Genomic DNA, 20,866 nt, shown 5'->3' with positions numbered 1-20,866 from the left:
CATGGGTTTCTAACACTTTTAAATCATACATTCGTAAAGGTTGTTGGGCACTGATACATATTATCTATGATCTTCAATTATGGTGATTTGATAACACATACCAAAAAAAAAAATTATTGGACTCTTATACCAACTGACGTATATGAAAGTAAAGGATAGCGATATTTGTTAAAAGTTAAAACCCTTAAAGATTAAGAACAGTATAATTATAAGGAGACATCCAAAAGTATTTAATTTTAATTCATCTCACTCTCATTTGACAAAAGAATATTACAACCTCATATATAGAAAGAACTAAAAACTCTAATAATCCTAAATAAAAAAAAAAAATAGAAAAACTATTCCCTTCAAATAGAAAAAAAATAGAAAAGCATAATAGCGCAAAATGAAAAAAACAATCTTTTAAACTAAAAAAAAATAACTAAGAAAAATATTTTTTTAAAAAAAAAAACAAACTTATGCATCAACAAATCACAAAACATATCCTTGTAGTACTTAGAATGTATAAAGGTGTTTAAGTGTAATGAGTGTGAGAATTTATATTGTTATGCAAGAATGTGAAGATTTTAATATGCAAATATGAGTATGATTTAGGATTAATGATTTGAAGTTGTTTTTGCTCTTAAAATAACTTGAATGTGTGTGTGTATTAATTTTTTGAATTTAATTCCATAATAATACAAACTATATATATGTTTCTAGCAAAAACTAGTTGTTTTGTTGTTGTTACTACTCCTCTAATAGATGAAACGATTGACCAGTTAAGATTTTTCAAGTCAATTGGTCGATCAGTTTCTGCAGATTCCCTAGTGTTCATCCTAAATGAACAAACGATCGACCAGTGCACTTGGTATGGATAAGCGGTCGATCAATTCAACTTATCTAATGTATTTAGGATGATGAATCATCTCTTCATTACTTAAATATCTTCATATACTTTATATTATAATATTTGCCTATTTGTTACCATTGATTAGAACAACATGTGATCAATATCAAAGCATAACACATCATATATAAGATAACTTAGTAATTTCAACTCTAATAATCACTTATATAATTATCACGTGAATATTTTCATAGACACAAATAATCTTTCAATATGAAATTCTCTTACAGATCATTTCAATGTATATAACATCTGACAAACACCACATATTAATTTCATGTATTTTTTTATATATTTCAATTTATAAAACAACTTATTCATTTCATAAAAGAATTAACATAAGATGCACCAGACTCAACAATTCTAATAAATATTTAATTTTAATAAAATATTGACTAAGAATATTTAGGAACAATGCTTTGATGCAATAGAAATCTTATAATTATAACAACTTTATAATTTTCTATTAAAAGCTTTTTAGTTCCATGTACTTTATCTTTACTCTAAATTTATTAATCAAATATAATTGAATATTAAAGATAAAAAAAAAAGCCTTTATTGATAATAAATACCCTAGATTTATTAATCAAACATTAGATTCGTTAATTAAATATTATTGAATATTTAAGATAAAAAAATATTAATAATAAATATATTTTACATGGATAAGATACATCTTGAACTAAAAAAAAAAAACCCTTAATTAAGAGTATTTCTAATGTTCAAATTAAATAATGGAAACAAATAATCCAAAGTTAATAGGGTTTTGAACCATTTTATAATTAATAAACAAGAAAATCCTGTGCACGTAGATAAATGAAAAGGCCTTCTCGAGCATTTGATCACAAGATCGTCACAGTCCATCTACGCAGCAAGAATAACAGTCGCGTCTAATATTATTGGCACAGGTAAATCAATCTTTTTTAAACATGTTTTTTGTATTTAAAAGTATTTTAAAAAAAAATTATATTTTTTATTTTTTACTTTAAATAATATATTTTTTAATATTTTTAGATCATTTTAAAACACTGATTTAAAAATATTTTTTTAAAAATAAATAAATATTATTATTTTAATATATTTATAAATAAAAAATATTTTTTAAAAAAATTACAATTACACTTTTAATCATGTTTTGTGTGCAGTTTTAGTAGACAGTTTAATTACATGTGTTTATTATTTGACGTGAACAAAATTTATAAATATATCAATTTAATATTATTTTAAAATAAATATAGTTTAAAAAATATATCTAAAAGTAAAAGTTACTGTATTTTGAAACAAATTAGGCCTAAACACTATAAAATCCACGTGCTAGCAACACCATCTCTTAAGAACACCATTTCTGTTTTGCAAAATCCACCATTAAAGGAACTTGTGACGATAGATGAAGGTAAATCTTTTTTTTAGAAATAGGAGGGAACCGGTATTTTGAGAACGAGTGTGTGGCCCTTTAAGAATTTTAAAAAGTTTAGTACATAAACACTTATATAACACTGATTAGAGGACCATTTAAATAATTTCTCATACTAGAATATCTAATTAATTCATTTTAATTAACTTAATACGAAGGAACACAAATCTCTAAATTATTCCCATTAATAAGTTTTTATCTACCTCCTCTTAAATCACAAATTAACTTCGCATGATGGACGAAGATAAGGTTAATATCCTAAATTATTTTTCAACTACTTAAAAAAAAAAAAAGAATACATATCGATATTTGTTGTAAAAAATATTTTAAAATATAATTATAATTTTTGTGTGTTTATTTGGCTGAAATTATTTTATAGAAAAATTGATTAATATAAATATTTTATGATCAACTTATAAACTTAATATTTCTTAACATTAATCTGTATAATATCATGTCATCAAGGCATTAATTATATGAATTCATTGTAACAGTGACTGTACTGAGAGCATTACGAGACAAACCAATGGAAGCTATGAAAATGCCATCTTTCGTCGTTAGCATGTCTTTTCCCACTCTTCTTTTTACATTAGCATAATTCAACTCTAACTTTTTATTTCATGTTTTTTTCAAATCGAAGGGATATTTGACCCTCAAGCTATGAAAACTTCTTCAACCGGTGAGAAAAGATATAGAAAGTATCTGTTTATGATTATAAAAAGCTTATAATATATGTTTTTTCAGACGCAACGCACCTCAAATACGTCCTAAAAAGAAGCAACAATTGGAATTTCCTTTAGCAAATATTGCCATGAGCCCACCAAGCCAATTTCTCAAATATGTATATGACGATAAAATATAAATCTAAGAGAATAAATTTATGAAAGTAATTTGCAAAAAAAAAAAAAAGACAAAAGAAGAACTAGACTACTAGTTCTACAAGAACGGGAAAAAAAAAAAAATTCAGTCTTCAAGTCAGTTTCTAACTAGAAACTCTTTAATTAAGATAATTTGTATTGTCCAAATAAACAAATAACCTAAAGTTATTAGGGTTTGAAATCATTTTACAATTAATAAACAAGAAGATCTTGTGCACATGGATGAATAAAAAGATTTCTAGATTGTTTGATCACAAGATCATCACAATCCATTCATGCAGCAATTAAGAACATGCATATATATATATATATATATATATATATATATATATATATATATATATATATATATATATATATATATAAGAAATTAAGAATATTGGCTATGTCTAACTTCTCAATCTAGATCATACCAAGTGTGAGCTGCTTGTTGAATAATTCAATAAAACGTGTTTATTATTTGAATTTTTTATTTTTTAGTATAAACAAAATCATAACACACCACCACCACCACTATTAAATATTATTAAAAAAATATATATGAAAGCAATGTGTTTTTTTTTAAATTAAAATTAATTTTTTATATTTTTAGATTATTTTAATATACTATTATCAAAAATAATTTTTTAAATAATTAAAAAATTATTTTAATATATTTTTAATAAAAAAATATTTTAAAATATAACTACTATCATGTTTTTAAACAAGATTTAAATCCACGCGTTTGCTACACCATCCCTCTTCCACTAAATAACACTATTTCTTTTTAGTAAAATCCACCATTAAAGGGACTTGTGAGTTGTGACGAGAGTTAGATAAAGGTTTTTTTTTTTTTTTAAAAAAAAAAAATTTAGAAAGGAAAGAGAGCGTGCGGCACTTTGGGTCTTTTAAAAAGTTTAGTGGGTAGATACTTATTTAACATTGATTAGAGCACTATTTAAAGAATTTCTCATACTAGAATAATTAATTAATTCATTTTAATTAACTTAAGATAAAGTAACACAAATCTCCAAAAATTTCCCATTTATAAGTTTTTCTCACCTCCTCTTAAATTAAAAATTAACTTTGTTTGAGTAGCGTGCGGATAAAATTAACATCCTTAACTATTTTCTAATTACTTAAAAATCTCAAATGAGACTAAATATTAATCATTTTATTTTATAAAAAGTTAATTTTTTTTTTTGTGTTCGGTTTTTGTAAAGTATTTTATAGAAAAATTGGTTAATATAAAATATTTTATAGTCAACTTATAAACTTAATTTATTTATTAAAAAATATTTTTAACTCATTAAGTACAATTAGTATTCAACTGACAATATAATTAAACTATTTTAACAACCATTATCATCATTGTCTTATTGTTGTTGCCATTGTCACTTTCATCATCTTTACTAGCAATATCTTACCAGAACCACTACCACCTTTAGTAGTATCTATATTCTTAATAATCTCTCCTTCTCTTTTTTTTTTTTTTTTTTTATATATATAATAACCACCACCATATATCACAACTGAAATCATTGCGTCATGAAAAAAAAAAAAAAAAATCATGAGCATTATTTCAAAATTATTATATTTTTACATCATCATTTATCAAGTACTGGAAAACTTTTTTATATATGTTAAAGATATTCTATGCGAAACAAAACTTGTCCGTTAACATTTTTAATTTTAATTTTTTAAATCATAATCTTTAATTTTTATCCAAACACAATTTTAATAAAAATCTAAATTTTAGTAACGAAGGCGTGTCTTTTCTTTGAAGAGGATGACACCATTTTTACTAACAAGATTGATATTTAAGAAAGGATTTTTCTATGAAAAAGAAGACGAGGGTGGCATTTATTTTTATTGTCCAATCATGTATTTTTTTTTTATTAATTCCTTCCTTTGTGTTTAACAGTTTTCTATCAACTTCTTTTTTTTTTTTCCTATTGTTCTTTATATTGAATTGAATGAATTTCTATCATCTCTCTCTCTTTTATTATGATATGTTCGGCCCTATATTAACTTCTGCTTTTTAAATTATTAATTTTTTTACTTGAAAAAAATAGTAAAAAAATATTTTTATATATTTGTGGATGGTTTTAATATGAGATTGTAAAAAAAATAAATAAATAATAAAAAATTTATTTTAATATCTTTCTAGTTAAAAATAACTTATAAAAATATCACTTATCAAATTACCTAAGATATATATATAAAAAAACTATATGAATTAACCATTTAGGAAATGATCAGCGGTAAGAGCTTGAGACTAAAATATTTGTTTTCTTTGTGGTCTCAAGTTTGAGCACTGTGGTTGCTCATATAATGGTTATTAGATGTTTATATGATTATTAATTTTAAGGCCCGTGAAATTAATCGAGAATATTTATATTAATAATAATAATAAAAAAAAAAAAAAGTGTATGAATTCATGTCATCAAGGCATTATAGTGTGTCATGTCATTTGGGAATTCATTGCAACTGTGACTGTACTGAGAGAGCATTAAGAGACAAAGCAATAGATGCCATGAAAAAGCCAGGCTTCGTGGTTAGAATGTCTTTTCCCACTCTTCTTTTCACATAATTATTGATGCCTGGAAAAGGAATGACAAATAGTAGCTTTCACCCATAGCTTTTTATGTGATGAAGTGAAAGTCTGATTGGATGCCGGACTAGAAAACAACTCATTAGTGCGTACTTTGTTGTTCTTCTGGTGGGTTTTGCTTTTTTTTAAGCTATCACGGGCTGTCATGATGGGAGTTATGACTTGTTTTGTACCTCAGCGGCTCAGCCTCTTTCAAAAAAAAAACTACTACTTGACCAGAATTTTGCTACCTCATTTCCACTATTTATTCTATTAGTCAAGCCTTCTAAGAATTATCAATACAAAGTTGACATTCTCTCTCTCGTGTTATTTTTTAAAATATCTTTTGTACTAAAATTTATTATAATAATATTTTTTTATTTTTAAAAATTATTTTTAAGATAGTATAATAATTCAAAATACTCAATTACATTTAATTTTATAGTTTAAATCTTGGGAAAAAGTTACTTTCAATTTTTTTCAATCAATGAAGGGCTTTTTTGGTTGAAGAATCCACTATATTTCGTCATTTTGATGTATTTCGCCACATGAGAAACACTTTAAAAAAATAACTATAATTATATTTTTTAAATATTCTGCTTCCATGGCTAGTTGCACAACGGACCAAAAAGTCTAGCAAATGTTTATTAGTGTAAAAATTTGTTCCCAAAAGGGAAGGTACACGAAGGAATCTCATGCTCATATTGCATACTCTAATCAAACATATCATAATTCAAATTATTGTCTTTAGTATGTATTCCATTTATCAACCACCAACTTTTCATTAAAGTTTATAATTGATGATGCAATAGCCCATGGTTTTGTGTTTCATAATGTTTTGTTTTTCCTGTACATTAATATGTAATGCATGTATATATAAAGTTTGTTTTTTTCTATGTATGCAATTTATTATATGCATCAAAAGACTCCATGGTGGATACCATAAGGTTGTGTTTGATTAATGTGCTAAGACATGAATAACAACTATAAAAAGGATAAAAAATGTTTAATTGAAAAGACAAAGATGTAAAGATAAGATATTCCCTGTTGTAATTTTAGAGTAAATTTATTTATTTTGAAATAGAAATGATAAGGAACATGTCTCTTTTTTCAAATTTTTTTTTTCTATAGCAACCAAACATTACCACCATAAAATAAAAAAGGAAACAATTTGAACAAGCTTATAGTAGTCTATTTATTAGATATTAGCATTTGGGAGAAGAATAGAATGTCGTTGTGAAACCAAGAAGGCTTTTGTTGTCCTTAAATATAGTTTTTGGCTACTGTCTTATGACAATATAGATAGAGAAGACAAGTTAAAATATGAGATGAAAATAAAATTATATTTGATAGTGATATACAAGACAAAGTGATTGTTTCTATAATTTGTTTTTGGTTGATAATGAACAAAATAAAATATGAAAAAATATATTATACCCTTAATATGTTTTTCCGTTAAACTTACATATTTTAAAAAATAATTAGTGTTTTCTTTTTCTTTGGTTTATGTTAAGTGTTAAAATTAATAATAATATAATAATTCTAATTATAAAATCAGAACCAGCTTGACAGGTCGACTTGGGATATAACTAACGCAAGTTCTAGATCAATCCACAATTAAGAAAATTAAAGAAGGATTGACTTGGCCTGACCTAAAATAGTCAAAAACTTGGGTGAACCTATGACCTTGTCAACTCGAGAAAAAACCCATGTAAAAAATATTTTGATTTTTTTTGAATTTTTCTTTTATCAAAATAATGTCATTTTGATCTTTTTTTTTTTTTCTTTTAAAAAAACATGAGTTTAACTTGGGTTGACCCTCCTAACCCATGACCCAAGACTTATCCTAAATCAATTCTTATATTAAGTTTTAAAATTATGATAATAATATTTTTACCCTTACATGCTTAATTAAAAAAAAAATAGAATTAAGAGTTTTTTTATAAGGATATTTTAGGAATAGAAAAATAATAATTATTGTCCATAGAAATATATATTTTTAGTACTTTATATTTTGAAAATGCAGAAACTTCCTTTAAAATTATTTGAAGGATAAATTTATTTTTATATATTTAACTTTATTTATATTTATTGAACTAAATATATTTATGTTATATTATTTTTTTCTTCAACCAAACAACAAGCAAGAGATAGACAAGGTGTGTGGTCTGAACTCAAACCATGGGATTGGTTATAATATGATGAGAATGAAATCATCCAAAGTGCTCCTCAACGCAACTTGCAGAAAAAGCTTTTGCTTTTGGAAAGAAAGTAGGGCAGTTTTGTCATTAACCTAGTAAAAAGTCTCACCGAGTTTCATATTGCTTATGCTGCCTTGAATTTTTATTATTTTTTCCTTTTTTTGGGTCCTGTGGGGGCACCATGAGTAAGAGGTGCAAAGCGATATCTGATGGGAGCAGCAGCCTAGCTTTATTTGTTTTTGTATTTTAAAAATGTATTAAAATTAATATTTTTTTTGATTTTTTAGATAATTTTAATAGGCTAATTTCAAAAATAATTTTTTAAAAAATAAAAAAAATCTTATTTCAGTACATTTTTTAAAGTCAAAATTCAGTGAAAGCAGATGTTGGAAAGCCATCTGAATGGTTAGCAAAACTGTCCCAGTTGCTTAAAAATGCGTTTGGCAAATACTCATTGTCTTTGCTTGTACAGCAACATGAGGGGATTGGTTATGTCAGATTTTATGCAAGGGTCTGATAATCTAGGTTTCAATCCGTCGTTATCAAATTGAAAATGAAAACTTTACTTTATATTTAATATTGTGATGTAAATATTCTTTAAAAAATATTTTTTAATTAAAAATATATTAAAAATATGCTTGGTAAAAAATGACCTAAAATAAACCTTTTGAAAAAAATAATATAAGTTAGAATCCTTTAGACAAAAGTTATGATTTTCAGTGTTTATTAAAGCAAAATTTTGACTCAAATTTATTAAAAAAAATGTTATTAAGTAAAAAAGAATCATTTCTAATTAAGCATACATAGATATGGCTTTTATTTAAATAAAAAACTAAGAAACAAATTAAATTAATTTATAAAAATCATACGAAATGAAACCCATTATAGCATCCCTCTTCGGATGAGTATTTCTTCAAGAGCATTTTTTTTGTGCCATGGAAGGGATTTATACAATCTTACCATGATTAAATTAAGGGTTAAATTTCTAAACCCACCTAAGTGCTTCGTTAGATTCTCTTTTAATGAGCAGTCAAATCAAGATTTTCACATTCAAGAAACAGAGAACCACCCCATGATTGATTACTCGCTTGAAGGAGATGCAAAAATAATGCACTAGTCTTCGTCACGATTGACATTAGCTTTTGAAAGATTTCTCTGCAAAAAAACAAAAGAAAGAAAATGGAATTCAATGGCACAGTCCGTCACTAAAACATCTTGTTGGATCTTCTGCCACTTAACTTTGCTATCTCATTATTGAACCAAAGTGAAAAGAAGAACACTGTCATCCTCATGAACAGAACAAAGTGAAAAGGAAACAGAATGAAAGCATTGGATTCTTGAACCAGTGGCCCTCACTCTCAAGCTTCTGTCAAGATTCCATTGTCCAATTTATTCATCTAATCGAATCGAATGCATGAACCATACGCATAAAGGCATCAAGAAAAAGGAAATCAAGGAATGATGTTTGAAATGGATAAAAAATCTGATATGTGATCATAGCAAATTTGGACAGGATTTGTACAAGAAAACTGCTGCTTGCTTTGATCTAAGGAATATTACAAGTGCACAAAACAATATCGCAGGTGACATGGTCTGAATACCTCGAACACATCAGAAACCATTCTCTCTGAGTTTTGTTTTATTTTTCTTGAGCAGACAGACTTTTTCAATCCAATTCTTCATTCTTCAGATTGTACTTCTTCCACCATGTGAGCTAGGACGCTGCATCTTGCATGTCAAGCCAGCAAATCAATAATTGAAGAATACCCCATCTAGTCATAACCCTTTCATGCTCAAGGACAATTCAGAATGATTCTTATGCAAATTTCATTATTCAAAACACAAAGAAGTCCAAATAGAAAGTCCCTTGCGACCATCATCAAGTTCCAAACCTTGAGACTATAATTGAATTCCAAACACAACCAGGATATTCACAGGTAATAAAAAGTCAAGCTTCACATAAACGAGCTTCCTTTTGGTTCGATGATTCAGATTTGAATGCAAAATCACAGCGTAAGCTAAGTGATTGTTCTGTGAGAGTCTATTAAATATGGACTAACTTGAGCCCTCACTGACATATTCACAATAAACCATGATCGAGAAAATACAAAGCTACCCAACATACTTGTATAACATATAGCATATCAATGCCTTCAGAGCCCCAAATGCTCCACTTCATCTATGACCTTAGTGATGCTGCATTGATTGCATCTGAAAAATCAAATTGTAAGGACCGAACTGATATCCTGGAAGTGTTCCTCCAAGCAGATTTTGCTCCTGCAGCTTGGATCCATATGAGGATATCCCACAGAAAGGTGCCATCAACAAATTGCCATTTGCTGGATTGAAAACTGTGGCTGTTCCTTCATTTTGGGGTTTCCAGTCAAATAGCCCTTTAACCATGCCAGTCGTTATTGGTGGTGCCTGAGATTGCATGGTTATGGTTGAATGATCTGGAGATGATGGCTTTCCGTTTTCTGGTGATGGAGATCTGGCATCTGGAAGATTGACAGTAGTGATATCATGGATACTAGATCTCCTCTTGTCCTTCCCTCCAGTACTTTGCCTAATAAAATACTTTTGTGCATGGCTAGCCACCTGAGTTGGCGTCCTAGTAGTCACATAATTGCGGGAGATATTTCTCCAATCCCCCTTACCATACTTTTGAAGACCCAAAAGAAACTGCCTGCAGTTTATTTCAAGTATCTTCAACATAAGACACCAAAACACATGAAAACTACACACGTAGTTGGATGAAAGAAACATCTTTAGGAAAGCAAGGCTTAAACTATTCTACAGCAGATTGACATCTTCAAATTGTTGAATTCCGCTATAAAGATTTATAGAGAACAATACGCTTAGGTCTATCGTATGCTAAAACGAAAAGTTAGTCATTAATCTCCTCTCAATTACCTCAGCAAGATGGCAAATGACAACTCAATTCCAGAAAAAAAACAACACAGAAAAAGAACAGGTTTTATTAACTATCACTATCGCAAAATTAAAAGGAAGAGACAATAATAGCATTACAACCAAAGAAATGTAATTTACCTGTGCTCCTCCTCAGTCCACGGCACACCTTTCTTCCTTTCCTGCTCAGAAGGCCGAGTCGCTGTGCCCCTCTTACCTCCAGGACTATAAAATTGCTTCAACCCTTCATGCCCATGATTACTCACCCACTCTAATGTGAAACAATCACTATTATATCCAGGAATTGGGATTAGTCCTGCCTCTATATCACTAACATCTTCCTCCAATTCCCTGTACTGTTTGATGACATCACCTACAGTCTTGCCTGGAATCATGGCTGCCACCTTCAGCCACCGATCAGGCGTATCCTTGTCATACAAAGCCAAAGCATTCTCAAACTGCTTGTTCTCTTCAGGGGTCCATTTTGTTCCCCTGCTTTCGTGAAACAACCAGTTTGAATTCTGTAAATACGAGGCCGGAGACAGGATTCCAATGCCCCGATTCATAGTTGTAAGCAGTCACAGTGTACAATCAAAGCAAATAACTAGCAAGCCAAAGAAGAGATGATATATAAAAACATAAAAGAGGCACACTCTATTACTCGGTTTTCCTCTCTCTCTTTGAATTCAAAGAGAGAGAGAATGACCAAATGGGAAATGCAAAGAAGTGGAGAATTTTATGATCAAATAGCCATTAGATTAGAATCTTGAGAAACCTTCTTTTTTAACAAATTGGGGAATCTTGAAAAGTTTGCAACTTTCCAAAACCCAAGGAAAATTCTTGAAGCAATAACAATATTCAGATCCTAATATTTATTCCATTAATAAACCAAAGTACTGAACCACAACAATTTCAAGAAAGAAAAAGGAAAAAACCTTTTCAAATTTCAAAAACGAAAACAATACTCTTAACCACAAATCTTGAAACTTTGAAGTTCAAACTTCAAACCCCAAAAAAAAGGGATTAAGACTTTGGTTTAAAAGATACTAAAAGTGAGCAATAGCAAAAACCAAAAAGACCCAATTGAGGAAAAAACAGAGAAAGAAAGATGCCCTCTAGAATTAGTGGAGAAAATGGAAAAAAAGGAAAAAAAAACTGGTGCTTTGCTAGCTTAATTCGTTTTTTTTCTCACTATAAGCTAAAAGGCTTGAAAAAAGAAAATGGTGGTGCCTGAGAGAACACAAGTATGCCAACTCTTTCTTGCTACTGCTACTTGCAAAATAGGATCCGTGGCAACAGAAATGAGCGAAGAGAAGAGAGTGTTAAGTGGTCAAAGGTGTTGCGTTGTGATTGTGGGGTTTGGTGTTTGTAGGCGTTGCAGCTGAGCAAAGTTTCCTCCTTTGATAAAATTTGTTAGAAGAGGAAGAGTGGCCCGACCAAGTTGAGAATTGACAAGGACAAGCTGTGATTGGCTAGGTGGTGGAATAAGGTGGGTATGGGTTTTCTAGTAGTTTCGATACACTAAAGTGTATCCACTTTCTCGATGTTGACGTCTAGCTGAAAACGAAAGTTGAAAGTTTGGTAGTTTTTTTGAAAAAAATATTTTTGATTTTTTTTTTATTTTTATTTTAAATTAAATTTTTATATAAATAAAAAATATTTTAAAAAATAATAATCATTTAAATCTAAACACTACCTACATTAAATGTTTATGAATAGGAGGACACTGCTTGTATAATAATTTGATTCCATATATGTATATAATGGCCAATTGGGCCATGAACAACCAAGGCTCCAACATGTTATGGATTCCAATTTTATCATAATAAAATTTAAGACTCTACCATTTTATCAAAATTGGATTTTATGTGTAGAATTGAATTTTAGACTGTATTTATAGCTTTTATGGTTTCTTTATGGATTTGGTTTTATAATTCACAGGATTGATTCATAAGTCAACACCATAGGATATAATAATAAATATATGATTATATAAAAGTGGTAAATGTAAACTAGATTCAACCCTCTTTGTAAAAATAAGATTATGAATATGGTAGTTTCAAGGGCGTTTGGGATAATGATAACAAAAGCTTTTTAAAGTGCTTTTCACATGAAAATACATCAACATAATATATATTTTTAAATTTTTAAAAAATTTATTTTTGATTTCATTACATTAAAATAATTCAAAAACACCAAAAATTTATTTTAATAAAACTCTAATTGTACCACTGCTCCAAATGAGCTTTTAATCGAAAATAATTCATGCGAACAAACGGGGGTAAAATATCTTTTTTTAACAGATCACAAGTACAGAAAAAACATGATAATTTCTTGCCAACAGATCACAAGTACAAAAAAAAAAAAAAAAAATTTTTTTTTTGTTGGCAGAGTTAAAAAGGATGTTGCACCCTCATGTCTTTCTAGTGAAGAATTGCATAATATGGTGTCAGAGTACATTGACATTGTATTTAGTTTCCAATCTGGTAAGCATAAGTTTTATGGTTTTGGTTTGACCCATAACTAGGTAAAGCAAAGTATTTTCTGAGAGCTTTTTTATTGGAAGACCAATCTTCTCTGCCATAAGCTTGACTTCATGCACACAGAAAAGAACGTGTTTGAGAACATTTTCAACATGGTCATGGACGTGAAGGAGAACACAAAGGACAATATCAAGGCTAGAATGGATATATCAATGTTTTGTAACCGTAAAAATATAGAGTTGTCTTTTGATGGGTCATGGGTTGCAAAGCCTAAAGCATTTTCTGTTTGTAAAACCATTGATTTTATTTTTTTTGCTGATAAAATTAACGATAAATGATGGAATTATTGAAAAACATTATACCGACGGATGCATTCTATTGGTGAGTTAGTCGATCAAATTTTTACTGACAGAATGGTAATCTTAAGCCAACGGAAAAATTCCATCGATAAAATTGTTAAATGTTGTAATGTTAGATTATATAATTGGTGATGGTGTCTTTTAAGGTGTTGTGGATTTAAGGTTTGATGCTTGATTAGAGCTGAAGATGAGGTTAGGTTGACGTTGTGTGTCTTGTGTTATGGTGACTAGTGTATGTAAGTGTGATGTTGGCGTTGTGTTTTTTTTTTTTTTTTTTATCAAATGTAAGAATATATTGAGATCAAAGGAACAAAACCACAAAAGTAGCAAAAACACAAAATATATATACAGTGATGAGGGTAACCAGTACCCTAAACTAAAATGGGAACATGCTCCCATTGAAAAGAACATAAAATAAGCAACCCCAAGGCTAGAAGTAATCGGATGTACTGCCAGCCAAGCCAATTACTGCCACCCAAGCCAAGATAAGCTGCCGAAAGCCAAGGCGGCAACATCTATCCCATAACCAAAACAACATCACAACAACCCCTATGTCATCCATGAGCCTTATCATGCAGGGGCGTGAAAAGCCATGGCCAATAGTAGCCTCCCAGAAAAACAGCCAAGACAACTTTAAAAATCCATACATTAAATAATCAAAGCAGGACGGGGATCCAAGCAGAAGCCCATGCACGTTCAAGCAACCGGCCAACCATGCTAATCCCCAAACTACTTGTACTCCATGCAGGAACGAGGAAGGTTAATCCATGAAGGTACAAGAAAAACCAAAAGCAGGACCATGCACATGAATCTTCTCCAACCGATCCATTTAGAAGAGCATCTTGGACATTAAATAAATTACAATGGCAAGCCTGTAATATTTCAAGATCTTTATATTGACCGAGTTCATGTTTTTCTGACTTATTATATAAAGTGTTATCAATTGTATAAACAAAGTTTATCAATTTTATTATGGTTGGCATTCTGTTTTTTTTTTTCTAGAACAATACATTTTGGTTTCGAAGCATTTTGGTGTACTATTTTGGAGTTGTATTGCTCACACACACAAACACACATACATGTATTAATTCAACATATATAATTCCAATGTAAATCCAAAGATAAATTAACTTGAAATTGTACAATTCAAATTTCAAACATAATGTCAAGTATCTAAACATAATTTTAAAATTTAAACATTCATATTTAGTAATTATTAGATCATTGGTCTGCATTATATTATGACTCGGATCACTTTTTTTAACATAAAAGAAATATCCAAGCATAGCTAACGTTTTTCTAGTAGAAAAAAAAAAATTTTAACCGTGTGGAAGTTGACCAAATGGACTCGATGGGCCCAAAGACAATTTGGATGTCTAGTAAAAATATAGTTTGACTATATGAAATTCAAGACGACATTGTTTTTTTTTTTTTTTGTTTAATATTGAGACTACATATTGGATTGTTCCAAGTTAACTTTGGTTCACCTTTCAAATCCACAACCCTGAGTCATAAGTACATGAAAACCCCAAATAAAATAAATTAAAATAAATTATGAAGTTTTATTTCTAATAAACCCATTGTTAAATGATAAATTGGAAAAAATAAACCAATTTTTTTTTTTAAAAAAACAAAATAAAACGATCTAAGTCTACTCAGGTTAACTCGCAAACATGCGATTTGAGTCATGAGACTAGGATAACATCATAGAAAAAAAAAAAAATGATAAAGCCTAATTCATAATAAGTCAAATGTTAAAGATGTTCAATGATGAAACTAAAAAAAGAAATAGACAAAAAAAATACTCGAGTCAACTAGGTTAACTTTCCAAACCAATAACATGGGTCATGAGACTGAGATAACTAGGGGTGTTCAAAAAAACCGACCAACTGATTAAACCGAAAAAACCGAGAAAAAATTAACCGAAAAAACCGAACCGATAGAAAAACCGAATAAACCGATTAAAAAAATTAAAAAAACCACCCGGTCCGGTTCGGTTCTGGTTTTAAAAGGCTTAAACCGATTAAACCGGACCAAACCGGACTGGTTTAATTGAATCTAAAAAAATATATAAAAAAAATCATCCTAAACCGAATAATAAATACCCCCACCCCACAAAACCTTTCCAACTGGCCCCCCTCCCCCTCCCCTTTTCCCCCCTTCCCCACTTTCCCCTTCCCTTTTCAGCAACCCCACCCATCCCTCAGCAGACCCACACACACTGTCCCCTCTCACTAGTATCAACACAGAGCCGCCCCTCCCTTTGAGAGACGAGAGCCCCCCACCTTTGGATTTTTCTCTTCTCCCTCAACCAACTGTGAGCCGATCTTCCCCACCTTCACAAATCAGCCTCCACCGTAGCCCCATCTTCTTCTTCCCTTTCCCTCAGTCGTTTCCCCTTCTGGCCATTTCCTTCTCCAGCCACCCCTCGCCTCCCAGGTCTTCTCCCCTCAGCCACGGTCTCTCCCCTTCTCCAAGATAGCAGCTCCATTTTCCTTTTCCAGCGACACACCAAACAACCAGCCACGTACCAGATCTTCTCCCTCCCAGCGGTGCTTCTCTCAGCCACCGAGAGTGTCGCCTTCCAGCCCGCTGCTGACAGATCTTCCCTCTTCCACCGGTCGCAGGCCACGGTCTCCCTCACCAGCACAGACTCGACAAAGCTCCCCCCCCAGCGGTGGCAGAACAGCAGCAGCCAGTACCTTTTCATCCCCTCCGACCGGACAACCACTCACATCTCAATCGCAGCTTCAGCTGCCATCGCAAGATCTGTCACCAGCAGGAAGAAAGAACAGCCAGCCAAGAAGAAAAAAGAAGACAGAGGTCACAGATCTAAAAAAAAGAAATATGAGAACGGATCTGGACTAAAATAGAGCCAATTATTTGATTGATTTCGGTTTTTCTGGTTTGTAAGGCTAAAAAACCAACCCGAACCGAACAAAACCGGTTCTCGGTTCGGTTCGGGTTATACTAACAAGGAATAGTATTTTCCAGTTCGGTTGAATTTTTATGTTAAAACCGGACCGAACCGGACCATGAACACCCCTAGAGATAACCATAAAACAAAAAAATAATCCACAACAAAATAAAAGTTCCATCTTCAATAAACTAAATGTTAAATAATGAAATTAGAGAAAAAACATAAATTAAAAAAAAACACAAAGAAAACATAATTCATTGAACGAAACAAACATAATGAAATTGAAACATTTTGGCCAAGAAATCTAAAATGGAAAGAGATTCAAAGTGAGATGAAATTTTTTTTGGGTTGTTTTGTTTTTTGAAATTGTGCAAGATAAATTGGTCATTACTAGAGGAACAAAATCAAATTGACAACCTTGATATAAACAATAATATATAAATTATAATTTTTCAAATATGGAAGGTAAAGTGTTACTACAATTAAACCTAAGGAGTTTTAAGGTGATTTTTCCCTTTATTTTTTTTTTTAAAATTAATAACATTTTGATTATAAAAAAAAAACCCTCTATAGTTATATTACAAATACAGAGTAATGTAGTCTATCAATAAATTTTGCAATTATACATAAATGTCCACATAGGCATTTTGTTAAGACATTAAACCTAAGTTGCATGGATTAAGTTTGGAGAGTCAACTTAATCTAGGACTCTTATATGTTTAAATAAGTTGAGTCTAAACTTTATTTTGATCCTTCTTTCCTACACTTTTCATTTTATTCCCTCTCTCTCTCTCTCTCTCTCTCTCTCTCTCTATCAATAAATTTTGCAATTATACATAAATGTCCACATAGGCATTTTGTTAAGACATTAAACCTAAGTTGCATGGATTAAGTTTGGAGAGTCAACTTAATCTAGGACTCTTATATGTTTAAATAAGTTGAGTCTAAACTTTATTTTGATCCTTCTTTCCTACACTTTTCATTTTATTCCCTCTCTCTCTCTCTCTCTCTCTCTCTCTCTCTCTTATTTTGATTTCCCTCCTAAAAAAGATAATAAAAAAATGAAAATCATAAAATGGGTGCATGAATGGCTGGAATGTATCAAAAACTCATTTTCTTTGATTTTTTTTTTTTTTACTTTTTATGAGAAAATAATGGTAAACAATCAGGTTGTGACACAACCAATATAGTCATTCAATATTTACTTTGTTTAATTCCATACTTATCTTTTTTTTTAATAGCAACTTAATCAACAATATTTGGTTATAATTTACATGCAATTATCTTATAGTTAAACTAAACAAAAAATTGATATGAAATGATATTATATTCTATTTTTAAGATCACTAGTTTTTCTACAACATTTTTTCCTTCCACTCTTTAAATGACAAGGAATAATATCTATTATTTGTCTAAAAAAAGAGGGAATATAGGGAGGCAATTAGCTTGAAGAAGAAACAATAAACTTTTGAAGGTAGATTGTTGGGGATGAATAGTCCATCAATGATTTAGTGAATCAATGAGCCATGAGGACCTATATGATGATTGAAAACAATTTTTTTCTTCCTTCTAGACTTCTATAAGTTGGGTTTGTATGATGTTTTTTTGGTCCTCGTGGCCTTTTAGGGATACATGTGTTATCTATTTACTTGCATTGTGCTCTTTGTACCTAGGCTTTGATTTATTATTATATACACTCACAAAGCCTTTGATCTTGGAATGTGCTATTAAAAAAAAAAAAAATCCTTCTTGAAAGGATTGATTAAATGAATAATAGAGAGAGAACTACTCTTGTTATAACCCAATTTTTGACCCTTTTATTTTAATTTTATTTACTGAAAATGATGAAAAAAATATATAATAATGATGATGAAAAGAATAAAATAAATGAAGAATGAATTAAAATTTGGGTTAAGGGTAACATGATTGGAAGTTTAAAGATTTAATTAAATTTTTGACTCGTTTAATTAATCCAATTAAGGGTTTAATTGAAGAATTGATAAGTTTTGAAATTTAATTGATCTTGAAATTAATTTAATTAATCCAATTAAGAGTTTAATTGGAGAATTGATAAATTTTAAAACTTAATTAAGCTTGAAATGAATTTAATTCATCCAATCAAGGGTTTAATTGGAGAATTGATAAGCTTTGAGACTTAATGAAACTTGGAATTAATTTAATTAATTCAATCAGGGGTTTAATTGGAGAATTGATAAGTTTTAAACTTAATTGGACTTTTGATTAATTAAATTAATGAAAGCAGGGACTTAATTGAAAAACTATCAAAGTATAGAGCTGATTCTGGTCAAATTGGAAAGAAATTAAAACCCAATGACCAATATGTAAATGGTGCTGAGATGCAGGGTTTCAATTGCAATTTACCCGAGGACTGGACTGCAAACGTTCAAAAAATCAAGGACCAAAACACAAAATAACCTCAGACTGTTCATCTTCTTCACCCGAAATAAAGAAAAAAACTGTTGCCTTTACTCCTGCATTAAAACAGAGGCATGGTCGACCGCATGGCATGAGAAGTGGGGATAAAACCAGAGAAGAAGAAAACGCCAGGGAAGGAGGAAAGGCAGAACCGAGGGGACTAAAAGGGGGGGGAGAAGAAAATAGAGGAGACAAAACCGGGGAGAGGGGGAGACACAGAATCGGTTTTCAATCATCTCTTCACCATATTCAACAACTCTTCAGCCTCCAGGAACCCAGACAGGAGAAGAACCCCCATCGACTTGACTAGGGAAGACGCAGAGTTACAGAATAGAGAGCGGAGAAGCATACGAAAAACAGAGGGGAGCAAGCTTCCATTCAACCGACAACACCTAACATCTTCATCACCATCGTTGATGTCCTGAGCAGAGGAAGCACAGAAGGAAGACCAAGGAAAACAGTAGACAAGAGTCACCACCAGCGCCACCACTGTTTTCGTCGCCTCCAAAAGCAGCAGCTTCAGAGCTCCATCTTCAGCAGCTACTGCACCGAGGATACCAGGAGTTACAGCCTCCAGAAAAAGAAGCGAAAGAACAAGGAAAACACGAAAGCAGGGGAACAAACCGAAACAGAAAAGAAGAGGACGACAGAACAAGGAAAGTTGAAACAGAGGAGAGGAAGCAGTGTTGGTGGAACAGCCCTTCCACACCGCCATCTTCGTTTGCAAGCAGCAGATTCCAGGAACAGAAGAAGAAGGAGAAAAGAGGGAGAGACCGGGAGAGAGAGGACTGATAGACAAGAAACCAGGAGGGAGGAGACATCGTCCGGCCAGAGCTAACCGGTCGCCACCTTCATCTTCGCCTTCACCCGTAGCTGCACCACCCCAGCAGCTCTTCCACACCGTGAGCATCCATCAGCCCTCCATTGAAGCAGCCGTGTCCCTCAGCCTTGCCAGGTAAGTGCTTCAGTTCTCCTTCTTTTGGCAAATTAATTACCTGTTACTGTTGCAACAGTGGCCAGCCGGGTCACTGGTTTGGACTAGTGACCCAACCTTTTTGTTTTTTTTTTTGAGACCATGCAACATAAATAAATAAAAATAAAAATAGAAAAAAATAAAAAAAATTTGTATGCATATATAAAAATAATATAAATTTATTGGTTTATTCACTGACGCTAGAGTCAGAAATAAAAATACCGGTTTAAATTTATATTATTTTTATTCATTGTATTTTATTTTATTTAGCTAGAAAGATAAAAAAAATATATACATGCGTAACAATAAATTTATTTTATCTGTTAATTCACTAGCGTTAGAGTTAGCATAAAAATATTGATCTAAATTTATTTTATAGCTACGTAATAGTTACCAACGCCAGAGTTGGAATTATTCGTAGTTGAATATTCACTGGCGCCAGAGTCAGGAATATTGCGAATAAACCATCAAAACATAAACTGATAAAAATTTAGCAATTTAAGACAAAACTAGCAATGTAATTTGCTTTAGGCAGAACGTTTAAGGGGTGATAATATCTTTCCTTTTACATAACCAATCCCGAACCATAGAATCTCTGTTGACCAGTTAGGGTTTCTAGTGACCATAATACTAGGTGGCAACTCCTCAAACAAGATATTTTCCCCTAAAAGAACAAGATGCTAGAAATCTGTTCTTTTTTCATAATCAGAGAATTATTTTTAGAGCCACTGCGATGTCGGGTACGACAACTCTTATTATATAGTTTAAAGTCTAAGCTAAAATGTTAGGACTAATTTAGAATAAAAGAGAACAATTGTTTGCAAACTTACA

At 30.8% G+C, this 20,866-nt stretch overlaps 1 protein-coding gene across 1 annotated transcript; it reads right to left on the bottom strand.

The window, feature by feature from the left end:
* Nucleotides 1-9,400: 9,400 nt before the first annotated feature.
* LOC118037579 (transcription factor DIVARICATA) lies at nt 9,401-12,333 on the bottom strand. Its single transcript, XM_035043611.2, has 2 exons — nt 11,006-12,333; nt 9,401-10,640 (listed from the first exon to the last, which is right to left on the bottom strand). Exons 1-2 carry the CDS (start codon nt 11,428-11,430, stop codon nt 10,142-10,144), a joined length of 924 nt encoding a protein of 307 aa, XP_034899502.1. The 5' UTR covers nt 11,431-12,333; the 3' UTR covers nt 9,401-10,141.
* Between the last annotated feature and the right edge of the window lie 8,533 nt (nt 12,334-20,866).

Source organism: Populus alba, chromosome 16 (genome assembly GCF_005239225.2).
Source record: "Populus alba chromosome 16, ASM523922v2, whole genome shotgun sequence".
In the NCBI taxonomy this organism is placed as follows: Eukaryota; Viridiplantae; Streptophyta; class Magnoliopsida; order Malpighiales; family Salicaceae; genus Populus; species Populus alba.
The sequence above is the reverse complement of the archived record's forward strand: the minus strand, read 5'-3'. Positions and strand labels throughout refer to the sequence as shown.

Bases quoted from the DNA above. Each gene is read 5' to 3' on its own strand.
- LOC118037579 (XM_035043611.2), bottom strand. From the start codon at position 11,430: ATGAATCGGGGCATTGGAATCCTGTCTCCGGCCTCGTATTTACAGAAT. The intron at 10,641-11,005 runs GTAAATTACATT...AATAAACTGCAG, and splicing joins TGGACTGAGGAGGAGCACAG to GCAGTTTCTTTTGGGTCTTC.